Source organism: Schistocerca serialis, chromosome 4 (assembly GCF_023864345.2).
Source record: "Schistocerca serialis cubense isolate TAMUIC-IGC-003099 chromosome 4, iqSchSeri2.2, whole genome shotgun sequence".
Classification (NCBI taxonomy): domain Eukaryota; kingdom Metazoa; phylum Arthropoda; class Insecta; order Orthoptera; family Acrididae; genus Schistocerca; species Schistocerca serialis.
Genome location: NC_064641.1, coordinates 58,137,162 through 58,164,873, shown reverse-complemented (window position 1 = coordinate 58,164,873; position 27,712 = coordinate 58,137,162). Strand labels below are relative to the sequence as shown.

At 43.8% G+C, this 27,712-nt stretch overlaps 1 protein-coding gene across 1 annotated transcript in view; it reads right to left on the bottom strand.

Annotated features, from left to right (window-relative positions):
• Positions 1-27,712, bottom strand: part of LOC126473881 (cytochrome P450 4C1-like) — a 331,661-nt gene that overhangs the window by 37,256 nt on the left and 266,693 nt on the right. Inside the window, exon 5 of the mRNA XM_050101217.1 lies at positions 17,237-17,437. Within this exon, the coding sequence (XP_049957174.1) occupies positions 17,237-17,437 (201 nt within the window). The remainder of the gene's footprint in view (positions 1-17,236; positions 17,438-27,712) is intronic.

Below are 27,712 nucleotides of genomic sequence, written 5' to 3'. Positions count from 1 at the left end.
GCCGATGTGTTCGCCGCCTCACTACGAGAAAGATCAATTACTAGGCGGTCAGGTGAATCGTCGGACGACGACGACGACGCGGATGAACGGACCCTGACACGCGACGGTGGACAGTCTTCATGATGATCGGTGTCAGTGCCGGCGGTGTCCACCGGCGATTTGTGGCGGTTGGCGCGATTCAAGCGATCCTTCGCCCGTTGCGAGGTGGGCAGAGCATTATGCGCGACGGGAGGCCGGGACGAGCGGCGTTTCCGACGCGGTTCTCCTCGAAGGGCGGCGGTGCAAGAGTCGGAGGGTCGCGAAGGCTGCTCCGCGAGTTTCTCCATAGTGGACGCGGGTCCGCCTGACATGGCCAGGGGCCCGGCACGAGAGGACTGCGCACACCAAAAACTTCCCAGCTATCCTGGGTAATAACTACTGAGACACCAACGCCGAAATAGTGGATATACAAACGCTGTTAGGCGGTGCAAAAACTATAACGATACGACACGGTAACGCACTCGTATAAATATTAACACTTTCAGCGATCCAACCTTAAGCACGCGTTTTCCTAGCTGCGGGAATTTCCTCCAGCGTGCTGCGTAAAATGCCTGCGAGAGCCCGCTGCTCACTCGCACAATGCAAACATACGAGACCGTTTTCCTAGGGCGCGCACTAGAGATGGTCAACTAGGGAACTAGTTCACTGGTGATCACTCTTTTTTGGGACCGTTCATTTTTACTCGTTCACCGTTCATTGTGCTTGGTATAGGTTCTTATGAAAAATGCTTGGTATAGGTTCTTATGAAAAATTGAAAATTAGTAGCATAGGTGACTGAAGATGGAAGGCGCCAAGAGGGGGCACTTGCCTCCCCCCTGGAGTACAGAGTCTTTATGCATAACAGAATTTTCACACACTTGTAGTTTTCGTGATTCTGCAAAACCTGTCGTTTAGCCAACTGTAGCGTTATGTGGCTGATCGCGGAGAAATAATATAAGGTGGCGCACGAAAAACCGGCCCCGAGTACGGACTGTTCGCCAATTACGCACGATTTGTTGACAGCTACGAGCAGAACAGATAAACATGCAATAATTAGACAGTGAAGAAATAAGAGATAAGCTAGTGCAAACAACTTCGAAACAATAGATGACGATTGGTAAGCGACAATGAGCAGTCTAGAACTCGGGGCCGATTTTTCGTCCGCCACCCCGTACCACTAAAATGATATTGTAGGGGTTACCGGATTCTCTTTACAAAATGTGACACCACATACTCGATTACGAAGCGCTGACTTCATTCGGTTGTAAGTCGGTGTGCCTTCCATAACAATGAACATGCTCTTTTACCTTGGATCAAAAAAAGATCGAAAATGGCCACTCGTGGCCGTGCCGACGTCCTTTGCATGTGTAATAACAAAAAATCTTTCCTTTTTACAAGTATTTCTTCTACTGTTTATGGAAATAGTGTAGTAAGCTGATACGCCGTTTTCTTACCTGAAAAGATGTATGTACACTCCTGGAAATGGAAAAAAGAACACATTGACACCGGTGTGTCAGACCCACCATACTTGCTCCGGACACTACGAGAGGGCTGTACAAGCAATGATCACACGCACGGCACAGCGGACACACCAGGAACCGCGGTGTTGGCCGTCGAATGGCGCTAGCTGCGCAGCATTTGTGCACCGCCGCCGTCAGTGTCAGCCAGTTTGCCGTGGCATACGGAGCTCCATCGCAGTCTTTAACACTGGTAGCATGCCGCGACAGCGTGGACGTGAACCGTATGTGCAGTTGACGGACTTTGAGCGAGGGCGTATAGTGGGCATGCGGGAGGCCGGGTGGACGTACCGCCGAATTGCTCAACACGTGGGGCGTGAGGTCTCCACAGTACATCGATGTTGTCGGCAATGGTCGGCGGAAGGTGCACGTGCCTGTCGACCTGGGACCGGACCGCAGCGACGCACGGATGCACGCCAAGACCGTAGGATCCTACGCAGTGCCGTAGGGGACCGCACCGCCACTTCCCAGCAAATTAGGGACACTGTTGCTCCTGGGGTATCGGCGAGGACCATTCGCAACCGTCTCCATGAAGCTGGGCTACGGTCCCGCACACCGTTAGGCCGTCTTCAGCTCATGCCCCAACATCGTGCAGCCCGCCTCCAGTGGTGTCGCGACAGGCGTGAATGGAGGGACGAATGGAGACGTGTCGTCTTCAGCGATGAGAGTCGCTTCTACCTTGGTGCCAATGATGGTCGTATGCGTGTTTGGCGCCGTGCAGGTGAGCGCCACAATCAGGACTGCATACGACCGAGGCACACAGGGCCAACACCCGGCATCATGGTGTGGGGAGCGATCTCCTACACTGGCCGTACACCACTGGTGATCGTCGAGGGGACACTGAATAGTGCACGGTACATCCAAACCGTCATCGAACCCATCGTTCTACCATTCCTAGACCGGCAAGGGAACTTGCTGTTCCAACAGGACAATGCACGTCCGCATGTATCCCGTGCCACCCAACGTGCTCTAGAAGGTGTAAGTCAACTACCCTGGCCAGCAAGATCTCCGGATCTGTCCCCCATTGAGCATGTTTGGGACTGGATGAAGCGTCGTCTCACGCGGTCTGCACGTCCAGCACGAACGCTGGTCCAACTGAGGCGCCAGGTGGAAATGGCATGGCAAGCCGTTCCACAGGACTACATCCAGCATCTCTACGATTGTCTCCATGGGAGAATAGCAGCCTGCATTGCTGCGAAAGGTGGATATACACTGTACTAGTGCCGACATTGTGCATGCTCTGTTTCCTGTGTCTATGTGCCTGTGGTTCTGTCAGTGTGATCATGTGATGTATCTGACCCCAGGAATGTGTCAATAAAGTTTCCCCTTCCTGGGACAATGAATTCACGGTGTTCTTATTTCAATTTCCAGGAGTGTATTACATAGCACGTAATTTTTATGCAATTTACGTAATTATAAAATACATTTTAATTACCGGTCATGGACTCTGAATAGAATACGAAAAGAACCAGAAGTTCAGAGTTCAGAAAAAGGTTTGAAACAGATCTAGAATGGGCGTGCGAAGCGAACGAAACGAACAACAACTCGATACTGAACTATGAGCAGTCGGCAGTGAAACTGCGACGAGTGGCCACGCGAAGAAGGACGAGTCCAGCCGAGCGAGACCGAGACCGAGGGGAACGGGACCGAGACTGGAACGAGAGACGTGCCGTTGCGGGAACGAGACCGACCGTTTCCCGTTCTCGTAGGAAGCTGCGACAGAAGTGAACTATGAAAGACCGTTCCTTAGAATTCGTTCCTCACTCGTTCCGTTCATCTTAGTGAGCCGTTCCTTTGGACCCGTTAGTTCGCGAACGACCCATCTCGAGTGCGGACAACGCAGTGTCGCAGCGGGCTCCGCCTGCGAGAAACGTTTGCGTTATTCGGAAGGAGTCTGTCCCGCAGGTCACAGTGATTTGCTTGGCCGGAGGAGCGGGGGAAGTCGAACTGAGCACCAGCGAGACGACAGCTGCACTGCTTTATCGCGCGCACAGGCAACAACAGACAATTTTTAACAGCGTTGCTATAGAAACAATCGCCAGAAATGTCGGCTCACCGCTTTTATGCTTCAGAGGATGAGCAACTTACCGAAAAAGTTTCCGAAAAGCAAATTTTGTGGAATACGGCCGATGCCGAGTGGAAAAATCAAATGAAAAAAAGACTTAATTTGGTCATAAATCGGAAGAAAAACGAATAAAACTACTCGCGAGTGGAACAGGGTTGGAGGGATCAGGTAGTGATAGCGAAAGTACCCTCCGATACACACCATTAGGTGGCTTGTGGAGTATGATGTAGATGTCTTTTATTATGTCCAATGGAATACATTTTGCCACTCGGTTACAGGAATTACTTCTCAGTTTGTCTTCAATTACCGAAACGAAATAATGAAACTGGTTGAGTGTAACTCTGAAAAATGCCATAAACTTCTCCGAATCGTCTAGCAAATGTTTTGTAACTAAAATTTTATGTGCTCCTTCTTCACGATGCAAGAACATTCGTCTCACTGTCTTGGGCTTCCTGAGTACTCTTTGCAATCATATACAGGCCTTCTCCTCTTCCCTAACTTCCATGTACTTTCGGAGTGCCAAAATTAAGTTTTTTAGCTCGATCAGTGCAACGCATGTTAGGCCTTCACTGTCTTCGCTGCTACTGTAGCGCTGCACTGCCTCGGGCCTAGCAGATGGCTCCTCTCGCTTTCACCCCCCCCCCCCCACCCCACCCCACAAAAAATGTAACTGGAAAAAGTTTGTCGCTTACTACAGTTTGGACGTTGCTTTGGTAAAAGTTCCGCGTCAGACGTTACATTTTAATTTATTACGTCACTATTACCGACTCTATTGGCGAGAACTTTTGCAGACTTTGTCGACATGTACTGCTGAAGGCAATTATAAAGTTATGTTGTTGTACGACAACTTTGGAGATATGGCGTGATAAATATCGAGCAGCGCGAAAAATCAACTTTTCTTAAAATCTCAAGTGTTTATCTATTTCAGTGTCCGCCCCCGGTGGCTGAGTGGTCAGCGTGACAGACTGTCAATCCTAAGGGCCCGGGTTCGATTCACGGCTGGGTCGGAGATTTTCTCCGCTCAGGGACTGGGTGTTGTGTTGTCCTAATCATCATCATTTCATCCCCATCGACGCGCAGGTCACCGAAGTGGCGTCAACTCAAAAGACCTGCACCAGGCGAATGGTCTTCCCGACGGGAGGCCCTAGCCACACGACATTTCATTTCATCTATTTCAATAGCACAAAATTTTCATTGAGTTAAAAAAAAGGTATCAGGAGGTAGTTCTCGTATCACTCTATCAGGTGCAATTTTTTAGGTTCTGACGCGCACCGCGCCGCGCCTAAGTAAACGTTTCACGCAGCACCCTACGACCCGCATCGCACGGCGTTTTCCACAGCACGCTGCGACAAATTCCCGCAGCTAGGAAAAGGTAACTTAATTTCATGTAGGGCCCCCGCGAGCACGAAGTGTCGCAACACGATGTGGCGTGGACTCGACTAATGTCTGAAGTAGTGCTGTAGGGAACAGACACCATGAATCCTTCAGGGTTCTCCATAAATCCGCAACAGTTCGAGGGGTAGAGATCCCTTCTGAACAGCAAGTTGCAAGACACCCCAGATATGCTCAATAATGTTCAAGGCTGGGGAATTTGGTGGCCAGCGGAAGTGTTTAAACTCAGAAGAAAGTTCCTGGAGCCAGTCTGTAGGAATTCTGGACGTGTGTGGTGTCGCATTGTCCTGCTGGAATTGTCCAAGTCCGTCGGAATGCACAATGGACATGAATGGATGCAGATGATCAGACAGGATGCTTACGTACGTGTCACCTGTCAGAGTCGTATCTAGGCGAATCGGGGGTTCCATATCACTCCAACTGTAGACGCCCTACACAATTACAGAGCCTCCAACAGCTCTAACAGCCCGCTGCCGACATGCAGGTTTCATGGATTCATGATGTTGTCTCCATACTCGTACACGTCCATTTGCTCGATACAACTTCCCTTATATAGGCCTTGCCGACTGCTGCGCCGTATTCTGGCTGTTTACTTATCTCTGTATTTGAATACGCGTGCCTATACCAGTATCTTTGGCGCTTCAGTGTATATGCCAATGACATCTTCAAATAATGAATATGTTTTACACAGAGGCTATTTGAGCCGGCCGAAGTGGCCGTGCGGTTAAAGGCGCTGCAGTCTGGAACCGCAAGACCGCTACGGTCGCAGGTTCGAATCCTGCCTCGGGCATGGATATTTGTGATGTCCTTAGGTTAGTTAGGTTTAACTAGTTCTAAGTTCTAGGGGACTAATGACCTCAGCAGTTGAGTCCCATAGTGCTCAGAGCCATTTGAACCATTAGAGGCTATTTGAACCTCATGATACAGCTAGTTCAGACAGGTGGGGCGCACTTCACTACGCACTATGGATGTAAACTGCGTTCGAAATTCGAAACGAAGTTAGAAGATGGCAGAACATAAGTTGTTAAAACCGCCTTTTACTAGGTACGTGATTGTTTTTCAATTCGTTGTACTGTTGCGTAGCATTTAACTGTTAGCTTCAGTTAATGAAAGCTGCTGATTACAATGTGTGGTGTTTAGACGTGTAATTTGTTCTTAAATTATGGCGCTTTCAACTGACGAACGTATTTTTCTTGGCGAACGTGTTTTTCATCAAGGCGATAGATACACAGATTTAGTGCAGGAGACATTTGCCTATTGAGAAATTTCGAGAGGCAGGCTCAGTGTTGGATGCCGAACGAACCACGTAAACTAAACGAACAGAAGCTGCTGGATATTTCTGAGTCTGCGCAGCAGAGCCCAGTAAAATAAAATCAAATGTCTCTGAGCACTATGGGACTTAACATCTCAGGTCGTCAGTCCCCTAGAACTTAGAACTACTTAAACCTAACTAATCTAAGGACATCACACACATCCATGCCCGAGGCAGGATTCGAACCTGCGACCCTAGCGGTCGCGCGGTTCCAGACTGAAGCGCCTAGAACCGCTCGGTCACCAGCGGCCGGTCCAGTAAAATAATGGCGTTCGCTGGCTCAAGAAAACCGTGCAGAAAGAAGTTAGAGAAACACTGAAATTGTTCTCGTATAAAGTGACGGTAGTGAAAGAACTGACAGATGGAGATCATGAAAAGCGAATCCGTTACTGCGAACTGTTTACATCTTTCAATGGGAGGAATAGCGCTGATTTCCTTGATTTCACCTTATACACAGGCGAGGTCTGGTTCCACCTCTCTGATAATGCTAACACACTATTATGATAAGCGGAGAGTCATCGTGCGGTGCTTGAAACGCCACTGCGTGATCAGGAAATTGGATTGTGTGCAGCAACTAGCAGTATCCCAATGCGCGCCGCGCGGGGGGTAGCCGCTGAGCCGTCTTGCCACGGTCCGCGCGGCATCCCCCATCGGAGGTTCGAGTCCTCCCTCGGGCATGCGTGTGTGTGTCGTCCTTAGTGCAAGGTAGTTTAAGTTTGGCCCCATAAGACCTTACCACAAATTTCGAAATTTCCTATCCCAAGGCGTATTATTGGATCTCTATTTTTAGAATAAACTGTAAACACTGAACGTTATTGTTTAATGAATCACGATTCCATTGGCTAGCTAAAGGAGGACGAAATCCGCTACTCGCAGATTCTACAAGACGGTGCTACTGCGCACACAGGTAACAACACTATGCGTGCTGTGGAAGAGTTTTTTGGTGGACGCTTCTTCTCAATAAACCAGTGGAACTCCCGCTCCAACAGGCCCTTGCTCCAACAGGCCTTTTTCTTCGGGGAACAGCAAAATCTGTAGCGTACCGCAATCGCCCACCCACGTTTTGTGACACAAAAACTGAAATAACTTGAATCGTCCCCTTTGAAAAATTATGAATGACTGTGCTGGAAAAACTCTTACGTTATTTGATACCCGAACAGCTGAGCAAAACTGAATGTACTCAGACATTTCTCTCTTTACTTATTCTGTATATCACTAAACTGACACAGAATATTTTTAGCGCAACGCAATCTGACTTTCAATAATCCCGACAAAAGAATTGCCCTGACTAACAATAACCTATATCTTTCATGAATCACTTACCGTACAAAAATCTTCGTTACTGGAACTACTTCAATACAGCGAGCGCCAATACTGCCAGCTAAATAAAAGATTCTAACTACTGAAGGCACTAACTACTGATAGGCATAGTTAGCAAATGAAAGATTTTGATAGAGAACAAACAATGTATTTACCTTAATAGTCATAATATATATAGCAGCTCATGACAGTCTTACAAATTTCAAAACTCCGCCATCTCCCTCCCCACATCCATCGCTGCTGGCGGCTCACCTCCAACTGCGCAACGTTACGCGCTGTTAACATCCAGCTGCCCAATACTACAATGGCAGACAACAACGCAAACTAGCCACAGACTGCACACAGCACAGCCAGTGATTTTCATACAGAGCACTACGTGGCGTTACCAATAAGAAAACCTAAACAGCCTACTTACAATCTGTGTATCTGAGGGGCATATCATAATCAAGTATGCTTTTCCCACCAAATTAAACGGGTTCAGACTTGTATAACCGCCCGTGAATGTCACTTCCAACATATGTTGTAATTGCACACCAAGTTTCAAACCGCCCTACATAACTAACAATTTTCATTTGATCACCTATAAAGGAATTTAAAGGTGGTTACTTTAGTGAGAAAATTACGTCAGCTTCTAGGCGACTATATTTTCAATGGGTACCTATTTTTTTTTGTCTTACTGACGAGTCATGTATTATACCTAACTGAAACAGATATTAATAATAAAATTATAAAAAAATTTCAGAACGGTTAAGAGAACTTTGAAAAATAAAGTCAAGGAAGATACACGAAAACATTGGTGCAAAGTCGTGGCAATATCGGTGGACATCAGTGAACTAGAAACTAGCTCATTACACTAAACGTAGGAGCAAAATACACTCCTGGAAATTGAAATAAGAACACCGTGAATTCATTGTCCCAGGAAGGGGAAACTTTATTGACACATTCCTGGGGTCAGATACATCACATGATCACACTGACAGAACCACAGGCACATAGACACAGGCAACAGAGCATGCACAATGTCGGCACTAGTACAGTGTATATCCACCTTTCGCAGCAATGCAGGCTGCTATTCTCCCATGCAGACGATCGTAGAGATGCTGGATGTAGTCCTGTGGAACGGCTTGCCATGCCATTTCCACCTGGCGCCTCAGTTGGACCAGCGTTCGTGCTGGACCTGCAGACCGCGTGAGACGACGCTTCATCCAGTCCCAAACATGCTCAATGGGGGACAGATCCGGAGATCTTGCTGGCCAGGGTAGTTGACTTACACCTTCTAGAGCACGTTGGGTGGCACGGGATACATGCGGACGTGCATTGTCCTGTTGGAACAGCAAGTTCCCTTGCCGGTCTAGGAATGGTAGAACGATGGGTTCGATGACGGTTTGGATGTACCGTGCACTATTCAGTGTCCCCTCGACGATCACCAGTGGTGTACGGCCAGTGTAGGAGATCGCTCCCCACACCATGATGCCGGGTGTTGGCCCTGTGTGCCTCGGTCGTATGCAGTCCTGATTGTGGCGCTCACCTGCACGGCGCCAAACACGCATACGACCATCATTGGCACCAAGGCAGAAGCGACTCTCATCGCTGAAGACGACACGTCTCCATTCGTCCCTCCATTCACGCCTGTCGCGACACCACTGGAGGCGGGCTGCACGATGTTGGGGCGTGAGCGGAAGACGGCCTAACGGTGTGCGGGACCGTAGCCCAGCTTCATGGAGACGGTTGCGAATGGTCCTCGCCGATACCCCAGGAGCAACAGTGTCCCTAATTTGCTGGGAAGTGGCGGTGCGGTCCCCTACGGCACTGCGTAGGATCCTACGGTCTTGGCGTGCATCCGTGCGTCGCTGCGGTCCGGTCCCAGGTCGACGGGCACGTGCACCTTCCGCCGACCACTGGCGACAACATCGATGTACTGTGGAGACCTCACGCCCCACGTGTTGAGCAATTCGGCGGTACGTCCACCCGGCCTCCCGCATGCCCACTATACGCCCTCGCTCAAAGTCCGTCAACTGCACATTCGGTTCACGGCCACGCTGTCGCGGCATGCTACCAGTGTTAAAGACTGCGATGGAGCTCCGTATGCCACGGCAAACTGGCTGACACTGACGGCGGCGGTGCACAAATGCTGCGCAGCTAGCGCCATTAGACGGCCAACACCGCGGTTCCTGGTGTGTCCGCTGTGCCGTGCGTGTGATCATTGCTTGTACAGCCCTCTCGCAGTGTCCGGAGCAAGTATGGTGGGTCTGACACACCGGTGTCAATGTGTTCTTTTTTCCATTTCCAGGAGTGTATAAGATGATAAGTCTGCCCACCAACAGAGGGAGGCACTGGTTAGCACGCTGGACTTGCATTCTGGAGAGTGTCTGTTCAAATACTCGTCTGGCCATCCAAATTTAAATTTTCTGTGATTTTATAAATCGCTTAAGGTACGAGGTGTGAACAAAAATACAGTGAATGAATTTTTCTAGCAGTAACTGCAGACGCTACAACCATTTAGAACGCGTTCTGATTTGTCAACGTCCAGAGACACTAGAGTGAGGTTGTGTTTACCGCGTCTGTCGCACATCGTGGATTTCGAACAACGTGTGTACATTAAGATCTGTTACAAGCTGAAAAAATGGGTCAGTAGAAGACGAGCATTTTAAACGATAATTTGCAAATGGGACGAATGAGTGCAAAATTTGTTCCCAGACTTTTGAGTGGAGAACAGAAGGAATATCGTGTGTCAGTTTGCACGGAGTTGAAGGATTGCATTCATTCAGTGCCGGCCGCTGTAGCCGAGCGGTTCTAGGTGCTTCAGTCCGTAACTGCGCTACTGCTACGGTTGCAGGTTCGAATCCTGCCTCGGGCACGGATGTGTGTGACGTCCTTAGGTTAGTTAGGTTTAAGTAGTTCTAACTTCTACGGGACTGATGACCTCAGATTTTAAGTCCCATAGTGCTCCGAGCCATTTGAACCATTTTCGTTCATTCAGATCCGGACTTCATGTCCGAAATTCTTACTGGAGGTGAATCTGCCGTCTGTGGGCATGACCCTGAGACGGAAATTCAGAGTTCTCAATGGATAACTAGTGCATCTCCTCGCCCTAAACAGTCACCTCAGTCAAAATCTAATATCGAAGTCATGCTCATTGTTTCTCCGATATCGAGGACATAGTGCGATGGAGTTCGTTCATAGGGGAATAACTGTAAACATCGAATTTTACAAGTGCGTACTGCAAAACGATGGACGAAGAAAGAGACCAGAAAATTGCGCCAATGGCTTCCTTCATCACGATATCACGCCGTGGCGCACCTCATTTTTGTTTCACGAGTTTTTGGCAGGAAAAAGTTTTCCTATCTGTCCACGTCCGCCTTACTCACCAGGTTTAGCACCGTGAGACTATGAGGATCATCCTAAAAATTAAAACCATGCTAGAAGGAAAGCGTTTTGACATCATGCCTGACATTGAGAGGGCAATGAAAGAGCAGCTGTGAACGCCCTTCCACAAGAAGCCTTTCAGAAATGCTTCCATTCGTGTATTCAACTTTGAGAAAAGTGAATTGCTAGCTACAGACAGTTGCTCGAAGGAGACTACATCAAATTCCACGCAAGCTTATTACTTTATTTGTAATACAATTATCCACCGTATTTTTTGATAACACATCACATGTTTTAATTTCACAGCAACTTTCCGAACACATTGCATAACTAAGAATTTTAATTTGATTGGCTGCAAAGTAAATTTTAATGTGATGGCTTTAGTGGGAAAACTGCCTGTCATTCGCGGATGACAAATTTGTCAACAAATACCTAATCTTTTTAATTTTCTGGTGTGCCATGTGTAGTATCTAGTGAAAATATATTAATAATAAAATTTAAAAAATATTTAATTGTCAGAACAACTAAGAGAACACTGAAAAATAAAGTCAAGAAATATATATACAGTTAAGACTCACCGGCCATTTAACCATCTTCTTCTGTGCGGATGCACAAACAGTGCCAGAACTCTTACGGGAATCGGCCGTAAAGCCGCGAGTAATGAGTATAATGGGCAGGGGCACTATGAATATAGTGCAGGGCAATAAGCTGCGAATGTGGGTCTCACGGGAGGCGTGCCAGAGATAAGTCCCTGCAGTCGCACTATCCTCTGTGTCCTCGGTGTTTCAGATGGATAGGGTGTCTGTCATGTAAGCCGGAGATCCCAGGCTCGAGTCTCGGTCGGGGCACACATTTTCAACTGTCCCCGTTGACTTATATCAACGCCTGTATGCAGCTAAGGGTATTCATTTCATTGTAAACTCAAGAAATGTACACGAAAACATTGGTTCAACGTCGTGGCAATATCAGTGGATCTCGATGAACGAGAAACGATCTAAAGATAGGAGCAGACTTTAAGGTCATCAGCGTGTACACCGACAGAGGTGGCACTGTGATTAGTTACCACACCGGAGAGTGATTGTTCAAATCAACGTCCGGCCATCCGGATTTAGGTTTTTCGGGGTTTCCTTAAATAGCTTAAAACGCTAAAGTAAACTCCATCCGAACAGGCCTTGGAAGGCCCGACGGTATCGACCGGCCGCCGTGTCAGCCTCAGATCACAGGCTACACTGGATGCGGATTTGGAGGGGCATGTGGTCAGCACACCGCTCTCCCGGCCGTATGTCAGTTTACGAGATCGGAGCCGCTACTTCTCAATCAAGCGGCTTCTTGCGGGCTTAAAAAAAAATGAAATGAATGGCCCCCAACTACGCACCCTCCAACCCAGAGTTACAATATTATAAGTTTTGGCTGGTTTCGTTGTCTAGGTGCTGGGATACGATGTTGCCGCATTGCGAGCCAAATACTGTTGAGTCTACAATATACAATATGAATAGGCACATGAATCGAATGGTCGAAGGTTCCAATCACTCGGCAATTGCGAATTAATCTAGAAATTTATAAATGAAAGATTGCAATTAAATAAAATCTGCAGATACTATCTTAACGACTTTAAATGATAAGTACGATATTAGAAGTACTTTTGAGAATACGGTATATTTCTGCAAAACACTTATTGGTGTCGATAGTCCAGCAATTAAATAAAATATAACTTGAATAACAGGGAAACAGTAGATTCGTACTGCACGTAATTAGTTATGAACAACTACATAGCTCGCGAGATATTCACTTCTAAACGCACACTACGTCTTCACTGCAGAAGCCACGGAAATCACGCAAGAGCACAGGTCGGCATTCCGAAATACTTCTATTTCTCGCTATCACGCGCAAACTACTCTACTCCAAGCAAGTCTTTCCAGCCACTGTGCGTCCGCCGCGACGTCCAGCACTTTCCGTGTCCTGCCCCGTATTCTCCAGAACAGCCTCGTGTCCTCTCCGGAAACGATGCTCCCACCCAGTCTCCCCATTCACGAGCGCTGTGATTGGTTAGAATGCTCTCACCAACGAACCCCCACACATATCTAAGCACGTACGAAATACTGCAGTTACATTTAAATAACTGAAATTAAATAAATATTCCTACGCCTGGACCATAAACACGTTCTAACACACATTATTAAATACATAAGCAACTAAATACACATATATCAAAAGAAAGGAAGAAAATGAAGGCCAGGAGCCTAATGTCTCTGTGCTTTCTAAGACACAGTAAATAATTGACCAGTTTCTTCATGAATAGCGTATATCGTATATAAACAAAGATATGGATGAATCTATATATTTGTAAGCATGCTGCTACCGTTTTTTCGTGTAATTGTGGAGTACTTATGGCCTGACGCGATAGATAGTAATCGGCCATTTTGACCTCCAATAACTCATTTACTATTTAAGTTACATGCCTGAAATTCATACCAATTTAGGTTTACACTAATAGCTTTCTAAAGACACGGCAATCGACAGAATCGGATGAAGCGTTTATATTTTGGAAATTCGTTGCTGGATGTTACTTGTATAATTTACTGTCAGATACTAAACTTTAAACTAATGAAGATATTGAAAATCTGATTACACCATCAGAACCGTCGTGCAAATAATAGTAATATATATGTTTCTTTTTGAGGTATCATGATTCATCTGGCTACTGTTAATTCCTATACGAACTGTGAAATGTCTGCCATTAAGGCTTAACAAGTAATTCCATCTTTGGCACTCCCGGCGTGTCTCCTTCGTCGAGACAAAGCACCGTCATCGTCACAGCGGAATTCCCAGCCACGCGGCCGATGGACCACTTGCTCCCGCCGATGTCCGACACCACGCGGCCGGCCTGCTGAGCCCCCGCTAGCCGAACGGCCCGAGCGGTGGCCGCCCACTGTAACTTTAAATATTTTCAGGGCGCCACAACTCGCCCGTTATTTCACATCCTCAGTTTGCCTCAGAAGGGCTGAGTGCACCCCTCTTGCCAATAGCGCTTGGCAGGCCGGATGGTCACCCGTCCAAGTGGTAGCCCAGCCCGACAGCGCTTAACTTCAGTGATCTGACGGAAACCGGTGTTACCACTGCGGCAAGGGCGTTCGCGAAACAAAATCAGGATGGCGGAAAGCGGGTTTGAGTCGTCGTCCTTCCGAATGTGAGTCCAGTGTGCTAATCACTGTGGCACCTTGCTCGGTTAAATCGCTTAAGGTTCTCGCAAATGCCGGGATGGTTCCTTTGGAAGGACACGGCTGACTGCCTTTTTCATTTTTCTCTAATCAGAGCTTGTGCTCCTCTCTGATGACTTCGTTGTCCGGCCTCTCTTGCCTGGGGTTCGAGTCCTCCCTCGGGCATGGATGTGTGTGTTGTTCGTAGCATAAGTTAATTTAAGTAGTGTGTAAGTCTAGGGATCGATGACCTCGGCAGTTTGGTCCCATAGGAATTCACACACATTTGAACTTCGTTGTCGACGGGATGTTAAACCTAATCTTCCTTCCTTCCTGTTTTGAGCCTGCTAGGAAAGGAAGTGTTGGATGGCCAACTAAGAGACGTAATAGTGTTTCTATACTGGAATAAAATTAATTGTTTAACTCGCCAGCCTTATTTCAAATCCAAAGTTCGCTAGCTGAGTGGGTAAAGGCCGGCCGATGTGGCCGAGCAGTTCTAGGCGCTTCAGTCTGGAACCGCGCGACCGCTACGGTCGCAGGTTCGAATCCTGCCTCGGGCACGGACGTGTGTGATGTCCTTAGGTTAGTTAGGTTTTCTAAGTTCTAGGGGACTGATGATCTCACATTTGAACCATTTGAATAGGTAAAGGCATTTGCATCCTCTATTGTAACTTTCACATTGTTGATACTTAATGACTCATTATTACAGTTATAGAAGTTGCCTTTGTCTTCCGTGTTGGTTTCAGCCTTGCTTGGATCACTGATCATACTAAATAATTTAGAGATCCGCTTCAGTTGTACTAAATATTTAGTCAAAACACTAACGGTTTCGGAATTTTAAAATCCCATCTTCAGGTGTATGAAATTACTGTATTCGGGAACACATAACATGCGATTGGGACAGCCAGTGATGGAGCTCCAATCGTTGTATGTTGGCGGAACCTGAGTCGTAGTTGCTGTTTCTACCGTGCGGCTGCTCGACGGTGGACAGTTTCCGCCAGCATGCAGTGATTCGAGCTCTTACACTGACTGGCCCGACCACATGTTATGCGTTACCAAATAGAATAATTTCATACACCTGAAGACTGGATTTTAAAATTCCGAAACCGGCCATGGTTTGAATAAATATTTAGTACAACTGAACCTGATCCCTCTGAATTAATTATTACGTCTCTCAGTTGCGGATGTCGTACATACCAAATCCTGTACTGATCACACTGTTAATATAATGTAACTACTTTTTCTAAATCTCAGTAACATTCATTTAAAATCTGATTACTCACGTTCTATGTCATACAACGTGTACTAAAATAGCCAGTAACTTTAGTTAAGTGTATCTCTTGACATGTTCTTGAATTACTACGGCCAATGTATCGTATTACTACCCCAATCCTTTCTTATTATAGTGCTGCCGTTCTTGAATTTCTGCCTTGAGCTTTGCTTTCATAGAAATTTAAGTTATCTGATTCATACTGGAAATATCAAAATCTTCCTTTATAGATACAGAGGCAATAGCTCCTTTTCTTGTCTTCTAACTGAAGAAACGTTCTTTACCGTTAATTTTTCCCCACCAACACAATCAGGGCACACAATGGAGGACTTCAGTCTGGAACCGTGTGACCGCTACGGTCGCAGGTTCGAATCCTGCCTCGGGCATGGATGTGTGTGATGTCCATAGGTTAGTTAGGTTTAAGTAGTTCTAAGTTCTAGGGGACTGATGATCACAGATGTTAAGTCCCATAGTGCTCAGAGCCATTTGAACCATTTTTGAATCACAATAGAGGAGGGTGACAGCTGTCCACTTTCGTACTACCCAGCTCAACACAGTGAATGAAACACTTTACCTTAAAAAGTGTATGCAGTTCTTTTAATCTGTCGCTAGAAAATATGGAAATCTGTGTGATGTATGGAAAGACATGCAAAGAAGATTTTGCTCTTAGAAAAGTGGGTAAAAGGAACTACAAGTTCACGTTTTCTCATAAAGAAAAATTGAAATATAAGTGCACATTTTCCTTACTGAGAAAGAATGCCTCCAAAGTATGCTACAGTAAGACTGATTCATTCTTATAAAGGCTACATTGTTTAATTTTCAGTTAAGAACAACAGTTGTCGAAGACGTGACAAGAAATTTCTGCATCAGCGATGAACTTATTGAGCTCTGAAACTTCCTGGCAGATTAAAACTGTGTGACGGACCGAGACTCGAACTCGGGACCTTTGTCTTTCGCGAGCAAGTACTCTACCAGCTGAGCTACCCAACCACGACTCCCACCCCGTCCTCACAGCTTTAATTCCGTCAGTATCTCGTCTCCTACCTTCCAAACTTCACAGAAGTTCTCCTGCGAACATTGCAGAACTAGCACTCCTGGAAGAAAGGATATTGCGGAGACATGGCTTAGCCACAGCCTGGAGGATGTTTCTACAATGAAATTTTCACTCTACAGCGCAGTGTGCACTGATATGAAACTTCCTGGCAGATTAAAACTGTGTGTCGGACCGAGACTCGAACTCGGGACCTTTACCTTTCACGGGCAAGTGCTCTACCAGCTGAGCTAACCAAGCACGACTCCCGCCCCGTCCTCACAGCTTTAATTCCGCCAGTACCTCGTCTAGTACCTTCCAAACTTCACAGAAGCACTCCTGGAAGAAAGGATATTGAGCTGTTCTCGCATCCATTGCCTCGCCACTCAGAGACTATGATCTGCACGTGGGACTTTGACACACACTGAATTCTCGGACAGAGACACCGATTACAGTTGCGTTACTCTAGTTACTTGTATGCTAGCATATACCTCATCTATGGCATAAAGTCGGATGTATCCTCCTTGGAGTTGCATGTTTTTATAAATGTTAGACAATTTCAAAATTACTTACATTTCATTTCTTCGTTAAAGGGAATGAGTTCTGCACGTCATAACATTTAAAGTGCAACTGAGTTTAGAATAAGGAACATTTCGTAACGATGGTTGCTGCAGCTACTTAATTTAAGGTAGCTGATTCTTGGAAAAGAAGAGAACCACTAAAATCGGTTAGGGTATCTTCCAACATACCTTGACGATGGCGTCGAGCACTGGAAGCTGGGCAAAGTCTGCAGTGGTGACTGGCCTCAAGTAGTCGCCTCCGGTCCCGAAAACATCGTCTAGCTCGCGCTGTGCCTTATCTTGCCATTCTGGGTGCAGTCCGAGCAGAGTCATCAGGTAACCCATTGTGTCCGCAGTTGTCTCCAAACCGGTCGAAGAAAGTGTGAGTGCCTGCGGGGGAAAGAACAGAGCGCATTTGAACTGTCAGTCGCATATGAAAGTGCTACTTGACGTGCAATAGTGCTAAATCAGACGGTTGTTCGTCGTTCTTATGTAATCGTTAATACCACCCAGAACGTGTTCGATGTCAGAATGGTATTGTTACTGTCAGATTAAATTTGTACAGAAACCAGATGGCAGTTATGAGTCGAGGGGCATGAAAGGGAAGCAGTGGTTGGGAAGGGAGTGAGACAGGGTTGTAGCCTCTCCCCGATTTTATTCAATCTGTATATTGAGCAAGCAGTAAAGGAAACAAAAGAAAAATTTGGAGTAGGAATTAAAATCCATGGAGAAGAAATAAAAACTTTGAGGTTCGCCGATGACATTGTAATTCTGTCAGAGACAGCAAAGGACCTGGAACAGCAGTTAAACGGAATGGACAGTGTCTTGAAAGTAGGATATAAGATGAACAACAGCAAAAGCAAAACGAGGATAATGGAATGTAGTCGAATTAAATCGGGTGATGCTGAGGGAATTAGATTAGGAAATGAGACACTTAAAGTAGTAAATGACTATTGCTATTTGGGGAGCAAAATAACTCATGATGGTCGAAGTAGAGAGGATATAAAATGTAGACTGGCAATGGCAAGGAAAGCGTTTCTGAAGAAGAGAAATTTGTTAACATCGAGTATAAATTTAAGTGTCAGGAAGGCGTTTCTGAAAGTATTTGTATGGATTGTAGCCATGTATGGAAGTGGAACGTGGACGATAAAAAGAAGACAATAGAAGCTTTCGAAATGTGGTGCTACAGAAGAATGCTGAAGATTACATGGGTAGGCCACATAACTAATGAGGAGGTATTGAATAGAATTGGAGAGAAGAGAAATTTGTGACACAACTTGACTAGAAGAAGGGATCGGTTGGTAGTACATGTTCTGAGGCATCAAGGAATCACAAATTTAGCATTGGAGGGCAGCGCGGAGGATAAAAATCGAAGAGGGAGGCCAAGAGATGAATACACTAAGCAGATTCAGAAGGATGTGGATTGCAGTAGGTACTGGGAGATGAAGAAGCTTGCACAGGATAGAGTAGCTTGGAGACCTGTATCAAACCAGTCTCTGAACTGAAGACCACAACAACAAACAACTGTCAGATTACAGCGCCGAAATTGTTACTGCAGACCAACATAACAATAAAGTCTGCGAAGAGAATTTTTGTTATAGAAAGTGATCTAGAAGCTTGTCACAACACGATCTTGGTAATTTAATGTCACTTCCATAACGATTACTGTTCTGGACTGAGGCCTTTTCACGTGGAAATTATTTTAAAAATAAATTTCATCGGTATAGCTATCGTCGGCTTTAGGTAGGCAATGCAACCACTGAAATATCGTTTCTGTTTACTAATCTAGTTTTCGAACTTCATAATTTTACTGTATTCTATAATGCTCAATGCGATTTTTCGGTAAGATATTATTGTCGGTTTGAAGAACGCTATGACTGTAAAATAGATGACAATCATTACTTTCAATTTTAGAATTATTTATTACTGTAAAACCAGTGATTGTCGATTTGTTAAATAAAAGAAGAAGAGAAAATTATTTTTCAGTCACATCGTTCTCCAAAACAACAATTACTTCATATTTAACATTTTTAAGAGCAATAATGGTCCTCATATTTAATAAAAGGGGAAAACTAATTATTTTGAACATTCTTTGTTTTAACATTTTCAAGATAAAACAGCGAATAACAATGACACTTGAACACCAAAGGATTATTACATTTGTCAGATGCCTAGTCGGTTCAGTACAAGTCTTGTGAACATGACCTGATGAACTTCTCATAAATGTGGGGATTGGGGACAATTGGCTTACACTAGTAATTCTCCGGCACGCACCCACCTCTGTTTCTTCATAAAACCAGTGCCTACTATGGAAGAGCAGACAGCGACAACAAGCAATTTTCTATCAGTTTCTGAAGATTGTAACGAGAAAATCAATAGCCCTTGCCTTCATTTAACTGTTTTCAGTATTATCAGTTTGCCGCTTAATCACTATAGATCCATGCAGTGAAACCAAACGGGAAGCACCAGTGATTGGTTTTTCCTTAATTTCATCGATTAGAGTCGTACTGCCACTTACCGAATGCTTGTTGTCATAGACGAAAGTTTTTAGAAATTTGGTCGAGCAGTCTAATTATCTTATAGGCTGGACTGTTTCTACAGTTCACTATTTGGACGAACTGGATGTTGATCCTTATGTATCTTCAGCTATAATCTTAATTCAGGTGCAGTTGGGTTCATAATAATACATATTCTCTTTTCGACGTCTTTTAGCAGATAATTCAAGCGTTTAATAATATTTTTTTAGTTTCCCTTGGAAGTCTGATGTTAAGTCCTTTGGTCATTTTCGACAAAAAAGCTAATATCTTCGCAGTGTACTGCTCCACCTTTAATATTACGACTGTATTACGTTCCTCTGCTTTTTGGCAATGGCCTTCCTTTAATTAAGCTTCTTATTTATGGAACTGACGATTAATTGGTCAACTTTAGTCTCGTGAGTATTATTGTTTTGCTTTGTTCTGTTCAGTCTTTACTACTTTTAGCATCTTATGACTGACGTGACCGATTTCATCATTGCTTAATTTGTCAGGTTCAGTTGTCATTTTAGAGAGAGCATTATCAAATATAATGTCAGTTTTGTTAATCGCCCACAGAGGAAAATTGACTGATGAGGGCCTCTGTTGTTGCTTCTTCCTATCTTTGTTGCTATTAACTGTTTATAAATTAAGATCACAGCTGAAGATAAGTAAGGATCACCGACCAGTTCGTCCAATAGTGACCTGTACCAACAAGCACAGAGAATAACTACACTGCTCAGCCAAATTCCTAAAAAAATTAAGTCTATGAAAATAACTATTCTTTACATCATAGGTAACTGTGATCGACCTGACGCTTGCTGTTTAGTTTCACTGGACATTAATCTATGCTCCAGTGTTCCAGTTAATGAAATGATAGTGAAAAGCAAAAGAAATTTATTTAAGTACAGTAAAATTTCAAGAGAAGAGGCCGTCGAATTCACTGAACTTTTACAGCTGTTCACAAGTTTTCACCATTTCAGTGTCACTCGTAAGTTTTATGTTCAAGAGAATGGTTTAGCTAAGAGGTCTAGCGTTTCACGTATCATTGCTGACATTTTTATGGTGACATAGGAGACAAGGTTTCAAAGTTTTACCAAACCATTATGGATAAAATTGTTTATTATAAACGATACACAGACCATACTTGGTCGTTTGTTGACATTCCAATGAAGCCATTGATACAATAGTAAAAATGTTCAACGTCGCGCATAGCAAAATTGTGTTTACTTTACAGCACGAAAGTGACAGCAGTTTACTATTCCTCTATTTGAACATTAAAAAGCAGGAAATAAGCATACATTTACGGTTTATAGAAAACCGACGACAGCTGATGCTGTCACTCCTAATGATTCATGCCATCCTCAGCCTGGCTTTCATAGTCTAGCGCACAGGGCAGTCAATATTCTAATCAGCAGGAAGGATCGAGAATTGGAAATAAGGAACATTAAGAAGATAGTGGTCATGAACGGTTACAAAGTAGACATTACTAATACATTGCTGCGTAAAGGTAATAAGTACAGAAAGAACTAACTTAACTAAGATAAAATGAAAATGGTCGCGCTTTCATACTATGGTATAGTCTCGCAAAAGATTGCGAACATTTTTAAATCGTATGACAATAAAAAAATATTCCAGACAAATAATCTACTGAGGTATAACCTAAAGTACGATCTCAGTAAAAAGATAAATAAGTTCGAAAGATATGGAGTTTATAAAATTCAATGTGCCTCCTTTGGCGCAGACTATAATGGACAGACGGGAAGAACATTTTCGATAAGGTACATGGAACATAAAGGTGCCTGAGTTTAGGCAATTATGACAAATCGACTGTTGCGAATCGTGTATACATAACAGGTCGTTTCCTGAAGCGAACAGAAGAAGATTCAGAAATCTTGCACATAGAAAAGAAAGGGAGAAAACACGACTTGCTGGAAGAATTGGGGATCGGCATTCATGAAAAGAAACATTACATTATTTTGAAAGCACTGGTGAAAGATAGTGACATGAGATTTCGTAGCGGCTTTGCAGAAATATTTTAGGGCAGATGCATGATACAAATATAGCTAAAGGCTAACGTTCTAGACTGTTTAGGACCCACCGTCCTATGTGTTTTATATTGTATTTTATGTTATCAAGGTCTTTATTATTACTGACTGGGTACTAGGTTGCAGAACTGGTTAAATCACAAATTCTTAGCGACCTCAAGAGGTGACTTCTCACTAAGAGATGGCTGCAGACTTGAAGACTCAAGACGTCACAATTAATACAAGACGATAGAAGGTCTCAGGCATAAAAAGTACGATATGCTTTGAGGGGTAATAAATCACTTTCAAGAAAGTGGTGTATTATTCCCTCTGTCTTTGCATCCGACGAAGGATACTCGTGGCCTTAAGCAAGCATTTTTGCTATTTTAGTAAGTGAGTGTTTGTTTTGAGCCACATATTACGCGAGAAATTTTTTTCTGTTGTTCATGTCTTGAGAACGAAAGTGGACGCAGCGTATCTGCACGGTAGGTGCTATGGGCACCTGGATTCCCGCGCATGGAGGCACCTGCTGCTCGGGGTAGTCACTCCATGAAAACGTCATCCCACCTCGAACACTCGTTGCGGACCACAAAATCTCGTCGAACAAGACAATGGCAGTAACGTCTCATCTTAAGGGCAACTCAGAGAAGACGTAAAGAGTGAAAGCGCAAAGGCTAATATGTATTGTGAACTTAGTTAAAGTCATAAGCTGTAACATGGAATGTATATAATGGAGATGAAATACGTGAGCGACAAAGAAACAGCACTTGAACTTATTTTGTAGTGACTGGTGTTTGAGATTTTCCAACTGGCATGGATTTGGCATCTTTGACAACGAAGTCTGCTGCCTCAAGATATTGCTACACGGTCCACTCAAACGGTTAATAGGGATAAGTAATGGCGACAACAAAACTTGTGTACAGTCCGTCTCCAGACGATTCCTGAACAACGGTAGGCACCATACATTCCAGTGTAAATAGTAGCCGTCTTCATTTCTACACAGACATTGATTAAGGAGGACTAAAATACAAAGTTCGTCAAGATTGTCTGAAGAATCATTATCGGGTGGGTGAACAACTGAAGAAGATCCTACATGACAGATACTGACCAATTTGATCAAATGAGTTGAAAAGTGTGCAGTCTTCCTAAGAATGTCAAAAAGACCTACTGTTACTGGGTTCAGAATATCAAAATATAGATTTACTATATGGATAAATGTTGAAGGTGTCCTCTTGGGTAAAATATTCCAGAGATAATATAGTCCCCATTCGGATCTTCGGGTGGGTACTACGCAGGGGGACTTCGTTACCAGGAGAAAAAAACTGGCATTCTACGGAATGGAGTGTCGAATGTGATATCCCTTAATCGGGCATGTAGGTTAGAATATTTAAAAAGGTAAATGGATAGGTTAAAGTTAGATACAGTGGGAATTAGTGAAGTTCAGTGGCAGGATGAACAGGACATCTGGTCAAGTGAATACAGGGTTATAAATACAAAATCAAATAGGGGTAATGCAGGAGTAGACCAAATAATAAATTTAAAAAAATAGGAGCGTGGATAAGCTACTACGAACAGCATAGTGAACGTAGCCAAAATAGACACAAAGCCCACGCATACCACAATAGTACAAGTTTATATGCCAACTAGCGCCGCAGACGACGAAGAGATTGAAGAAATATATGATGAGATAAAAGAAATTATTCAGACAGTGAAGGAAGACGAAAATTTAATAGTAGTGGGGGACTGGAATTCGATAGTAGGAAAAGGAAGAGAAGGAAAAGTAGTAGGTGAATATGGAATGGGGGTAAGGAATGAAACAGGAAGCTGCCTGGTAGGATTTTGTACACAGCATAACTTAATTATAGGTAACACTCGGTTTAAGAATCATGAACGAAGGTTGTACACGTCGAAGAGGCCAAGAGACACTGGAAGGTTTCAGATGGATTACATAAAGGTAAGACAGAGCTTTAGGAACCAGGTTTTAAACTGTAAGACATCTCCAGAGGCAGATTTGGACTCAGACAAAATTTATTGGTTATGAACTGTAGATTAAAACTGAAGAAACTGCAAAAAGATAGAAATTTAACGAGATGGGTCATGGATAAACTGAAAGCACCAGAGAGTTTCAGAGAGAGCATTAGGGAACGATTGACAAGAACGGGGGAAAAAATACAGTAGAAGAAGAATGGGTAGCTTTGGGAGATGAAATAGTGAAGGCATCAGAGGATCAAGGAGGTAAAAAGACGAGGGCTCGTAGAAATCCTTGACTAACAGAAGAGATATCGAATTTAATTGATGAAAGGAGAAAATATAAAAGCACAGTAAATGAAGCGGCAAAAAGGAATACAAACGTCTCAAAAATGAGATCGACAGGAAGTGTAAAATGGCTAAGCAGGGATGGCTAGAGGACAAATGAAAGGATGTAGACGCATATATCACTAGGGGTAAGATAGATGCCCGCTACAGGAAATTTAAAGAGACCTTTGGAGAAAAGAGATCCACCTGTATGAATATCAAGTGCTCAGATAGCAAATCAGTTCTAAGGAAAGAAGGGAAGGCAGAAAGGTAGAAAGAGTATATAGAGGGTCTATACGAGGGCGATGAACTTTAGGGCAGTATTATGGAAATGGAAGAGGAGGTATATAAGATGAAATGGGAGATACGATACCTAAATCGAAACAAGACCACGGCAGTAGACAACATTCCATTAGAACTACTGATAGCATTGGCGGAGCCTGCCCTGACAAAACTCTTCCATCTGGTGAGCAAGATGTATGAGACAGGCGAAATACCCGCAGACATCAAGAAGAATATAGTAATTCAAATCCCAAAGAAAGCAAGTGTTGACAGGTGTGAAAATTACCAAACTGTCATTTTAATAAGTCACGGCTGCAAAATACTGACACGAATTCTTTACAGACTAATGGAAAAACTGTTGGGAGCAGACCTCGGGGAAGAACAGTTTGGATTCTGTAGAAATGTTGGGACACGCGAGGCTATACTAACCCAACGACTTATGTTAGAAGATAGATTAAGAAAAGGCAAACCTACGTTTTAAGCATTCGTAGACTTAAAGAAAGTTTTGACAGTGTTGACTGGAATACTCTCTTTGAAATTCTGAAGGTGGCAAGCGAAAGGCTATTTACAATTTGTACAGAAACCAGATGGCAGTTATAAGAGTCGAGGGACACGAAAGGGAAGCAGTGGTTGAGAAGGGAGTGAGACAGGGTTGTAGGCTATTGCCGATGTTATTCAATGTGTATATTGAGCAACCAGTAAAGGAAACAAAAGAGAAATTTGGAGTAGGAATTAAAATTCATGGAGAAGAAATAAAAACTTTGAGGTTTTTCCGACGACATTGTAATTCTGTCAGAGTCAGCAAAGGACCTGGAAGAGCAGTTGAACGGAATGGATAGTTTCTTGGAAATAGAATATAAGATGAAGGTCAACAAAAGCAAAACGAGAATAATGGAATGTAGTCGAATAAAATCAGGTAAAGCTGAGGGAATTAGATTAGGAAATGAGACACTTAAAGTAGTAGATGAGTTTTGGTATTTGGGGAACAAAATAACAGATGATGAATTATAACCCTGTATTCACCTGACCAAATGTCCTTTTCCTCCTGCCACCGAACTTCACTAATTCCCACTATATCTAACTTATACCTATCCATTTCCCTTTACAAATTTTCTAACCTACCTGACCAATTATAGATACGAAGCCCACACCTACTACAGTAGTACAAGTTTATATGCCAACTAGCTCTGCAGATGACGAAGAAATTGAAGAAATGTATGATGAAATAAAAGAAATTATTCAGATTGTGAAGGGTGACGAAAATTTAATAGTCATGGGTGACTGGAATTCGAGTGTAGGAAAAGGGAGAGAAGGAAACATAGTAGGTGAATATGGATTGAGGGACAGAAATGAAAGAGGAAGCCGCCTGGTAGAATTTTGCACAGAGCACAACATAATCATAACTAACACTTGGTTTAAGAATCATGAAAGAAGGTTGTATACATGGAAGAACCCTGGAGATACTAAAAGGTATCAGATAGATTGTATAATGGTAAGACAGAGATTTAGGAACCTGGTTTTAAATTGTAAGACATTTCCAGGGGCAGATGTGGACTCTGACCACAATCTATTGGTTATGACCTGTAGATTAAAACTGAAGAAACTGCAAAAACGTGGGAATTTAAGGAGATGGGACCTGGATAAACTGAAAGAACCAGAGGTTGTACAGAGATTCAGGGAGAGCATAAGGGAGCAATTGACAGGAATGGAGGAAATAAATACAGTAGAAGAAGAATGGGTAGCTTTGAGGGATGAAGTAGTGAAGGCAGCAGAGGATCAAGTAGGTAAAAAGACGAGGGCTAGTAGAAATCCTTGGGTAACAGAAGAAATATTGAATTTAATTGATGAAAGGAGAAAATATAAAAATGCAGTAAGTGAAACAGGCAAAAAGGAATACAAACGTCTCAAAAATGAGATCGACAGGAAGTGCAAAATGGCTAAACAGGGATGGCTAGAGGACAAATGTAAGGATGTAGAGGCCTATCTCACTAGGGGTAAGATAGATACTGCCTACAGGAAAATTAGAGAGACCTTTGGAGATAAGAGAACGACTTGTATGAATATCAAGAGCTCAGATGGAAACCCAGTTCTAAGCAAAGAAGGGAAAGCAGAAAGGTGGAAGGAGTATATAGAGGGTCTATACAAGGGCGATGTACTTGAGGACAATATTATGGAAATGGAAGAGGATGTAGATGAAGATGAAATGGGAGATACGATACTGCGTGAAGAGTTTGACAGACCACTGAAAGACCTGAGTCGAAACAAGGCCCCCGGAGTAGACAATATTCCATTGGAACTACTGACGGCCGTGGGAGAGCCAGTCCTGACAAAACTCTACCATCTGGTGAGCAAGATGTATGAAACAGGCGAAATACCCTCAGACTTCAAGAAGAATATAATAATTCCAATCCCAAAGAAAGCAAGTGTTGACAGATGTGAAAATTACCGAACTATCAGCTTAATAAGTCACAGCTGCAAAATACTAACACGAATTCTTTACAGACGAATGGAAAAACTAGTAGAAGCCAACCTCGGGGAAGATCAGTTTGGATTCCGTAGAAACACTGGAACACGTGAGGCAATACTGACCTTACGACTTATCTTAGAAGAAAGATTAAGGAAAGGCAAACCTACGTTTCTAGCATTTGTAGACTTAGAGAAAGCTTTTGACAATGTTGACTGGAATACTCTCTTTCAAATTCTGAAGGTGGCAGGGGTAAAATACAGGGAGCGAAAGGCTATTTACAATTTGTACAGAAACCAGATGGCAGTTATAAGAGTCGAGGGACATGAAAGGGAAGCAGTGGTTGGGAAGGGAGTAAGACAGGGTTGTAGCCTCTCCCCGATGTTGTTATATTGAGCAAGCAGTAAAGGAAACAAAAGAAAAATTCGGGGTAGGTATTAAAATTCATGGAGAAGAAATAAAAACTTTGAGGTTCGCCGATGACATTGTAATTCTGTCAGAGACAGCAAAGGACTTGGAAGAGCAGTTGAACGGAATGGATGGTGTCTTGAAGGGAGGATATAAGATGAACATCAACAAAAGCAAAACGAGGATAATGGAATGTAGTCTAATTAAGTCGGGTGATGCTGAGGGAATTAGATTAGGAAATGAAGCACTTAAAGTAGTAAAGGAGTTTTGCTATTTGGGGAGCAAAATAACTGATTATGGTCGAAGTAGAGAGGATATAAAATGTAGGCTGGCAATGGCAAGGAAAGTGTTTCTGAAGAAGAGAAATTTGTTAACGTCCAGTATTGATTTAAGTGTCAGGAAGTCATTTCTGAAAGTATTTGTATGGAGTGTAGCCATGTATGGAAGTGAAACATGGACGATAAATAGTTTGGACCAGAAGAAAGGATCGGTTGGTAGGACATGTTCTGAGGCATCAAGGGATCACCAATTTAGTATTGGAGGGCAGCGTAGAGGGTAAAAATCGTAGAGGGAGACCAAGAGATGAATACACTAAGCAGGTTCAGAAGGATGTAGGTTGCAGTAGGTACTGGGACATGAAAAAGCTTGCACAGGATAGAGTAGCATGGAGAGCTGC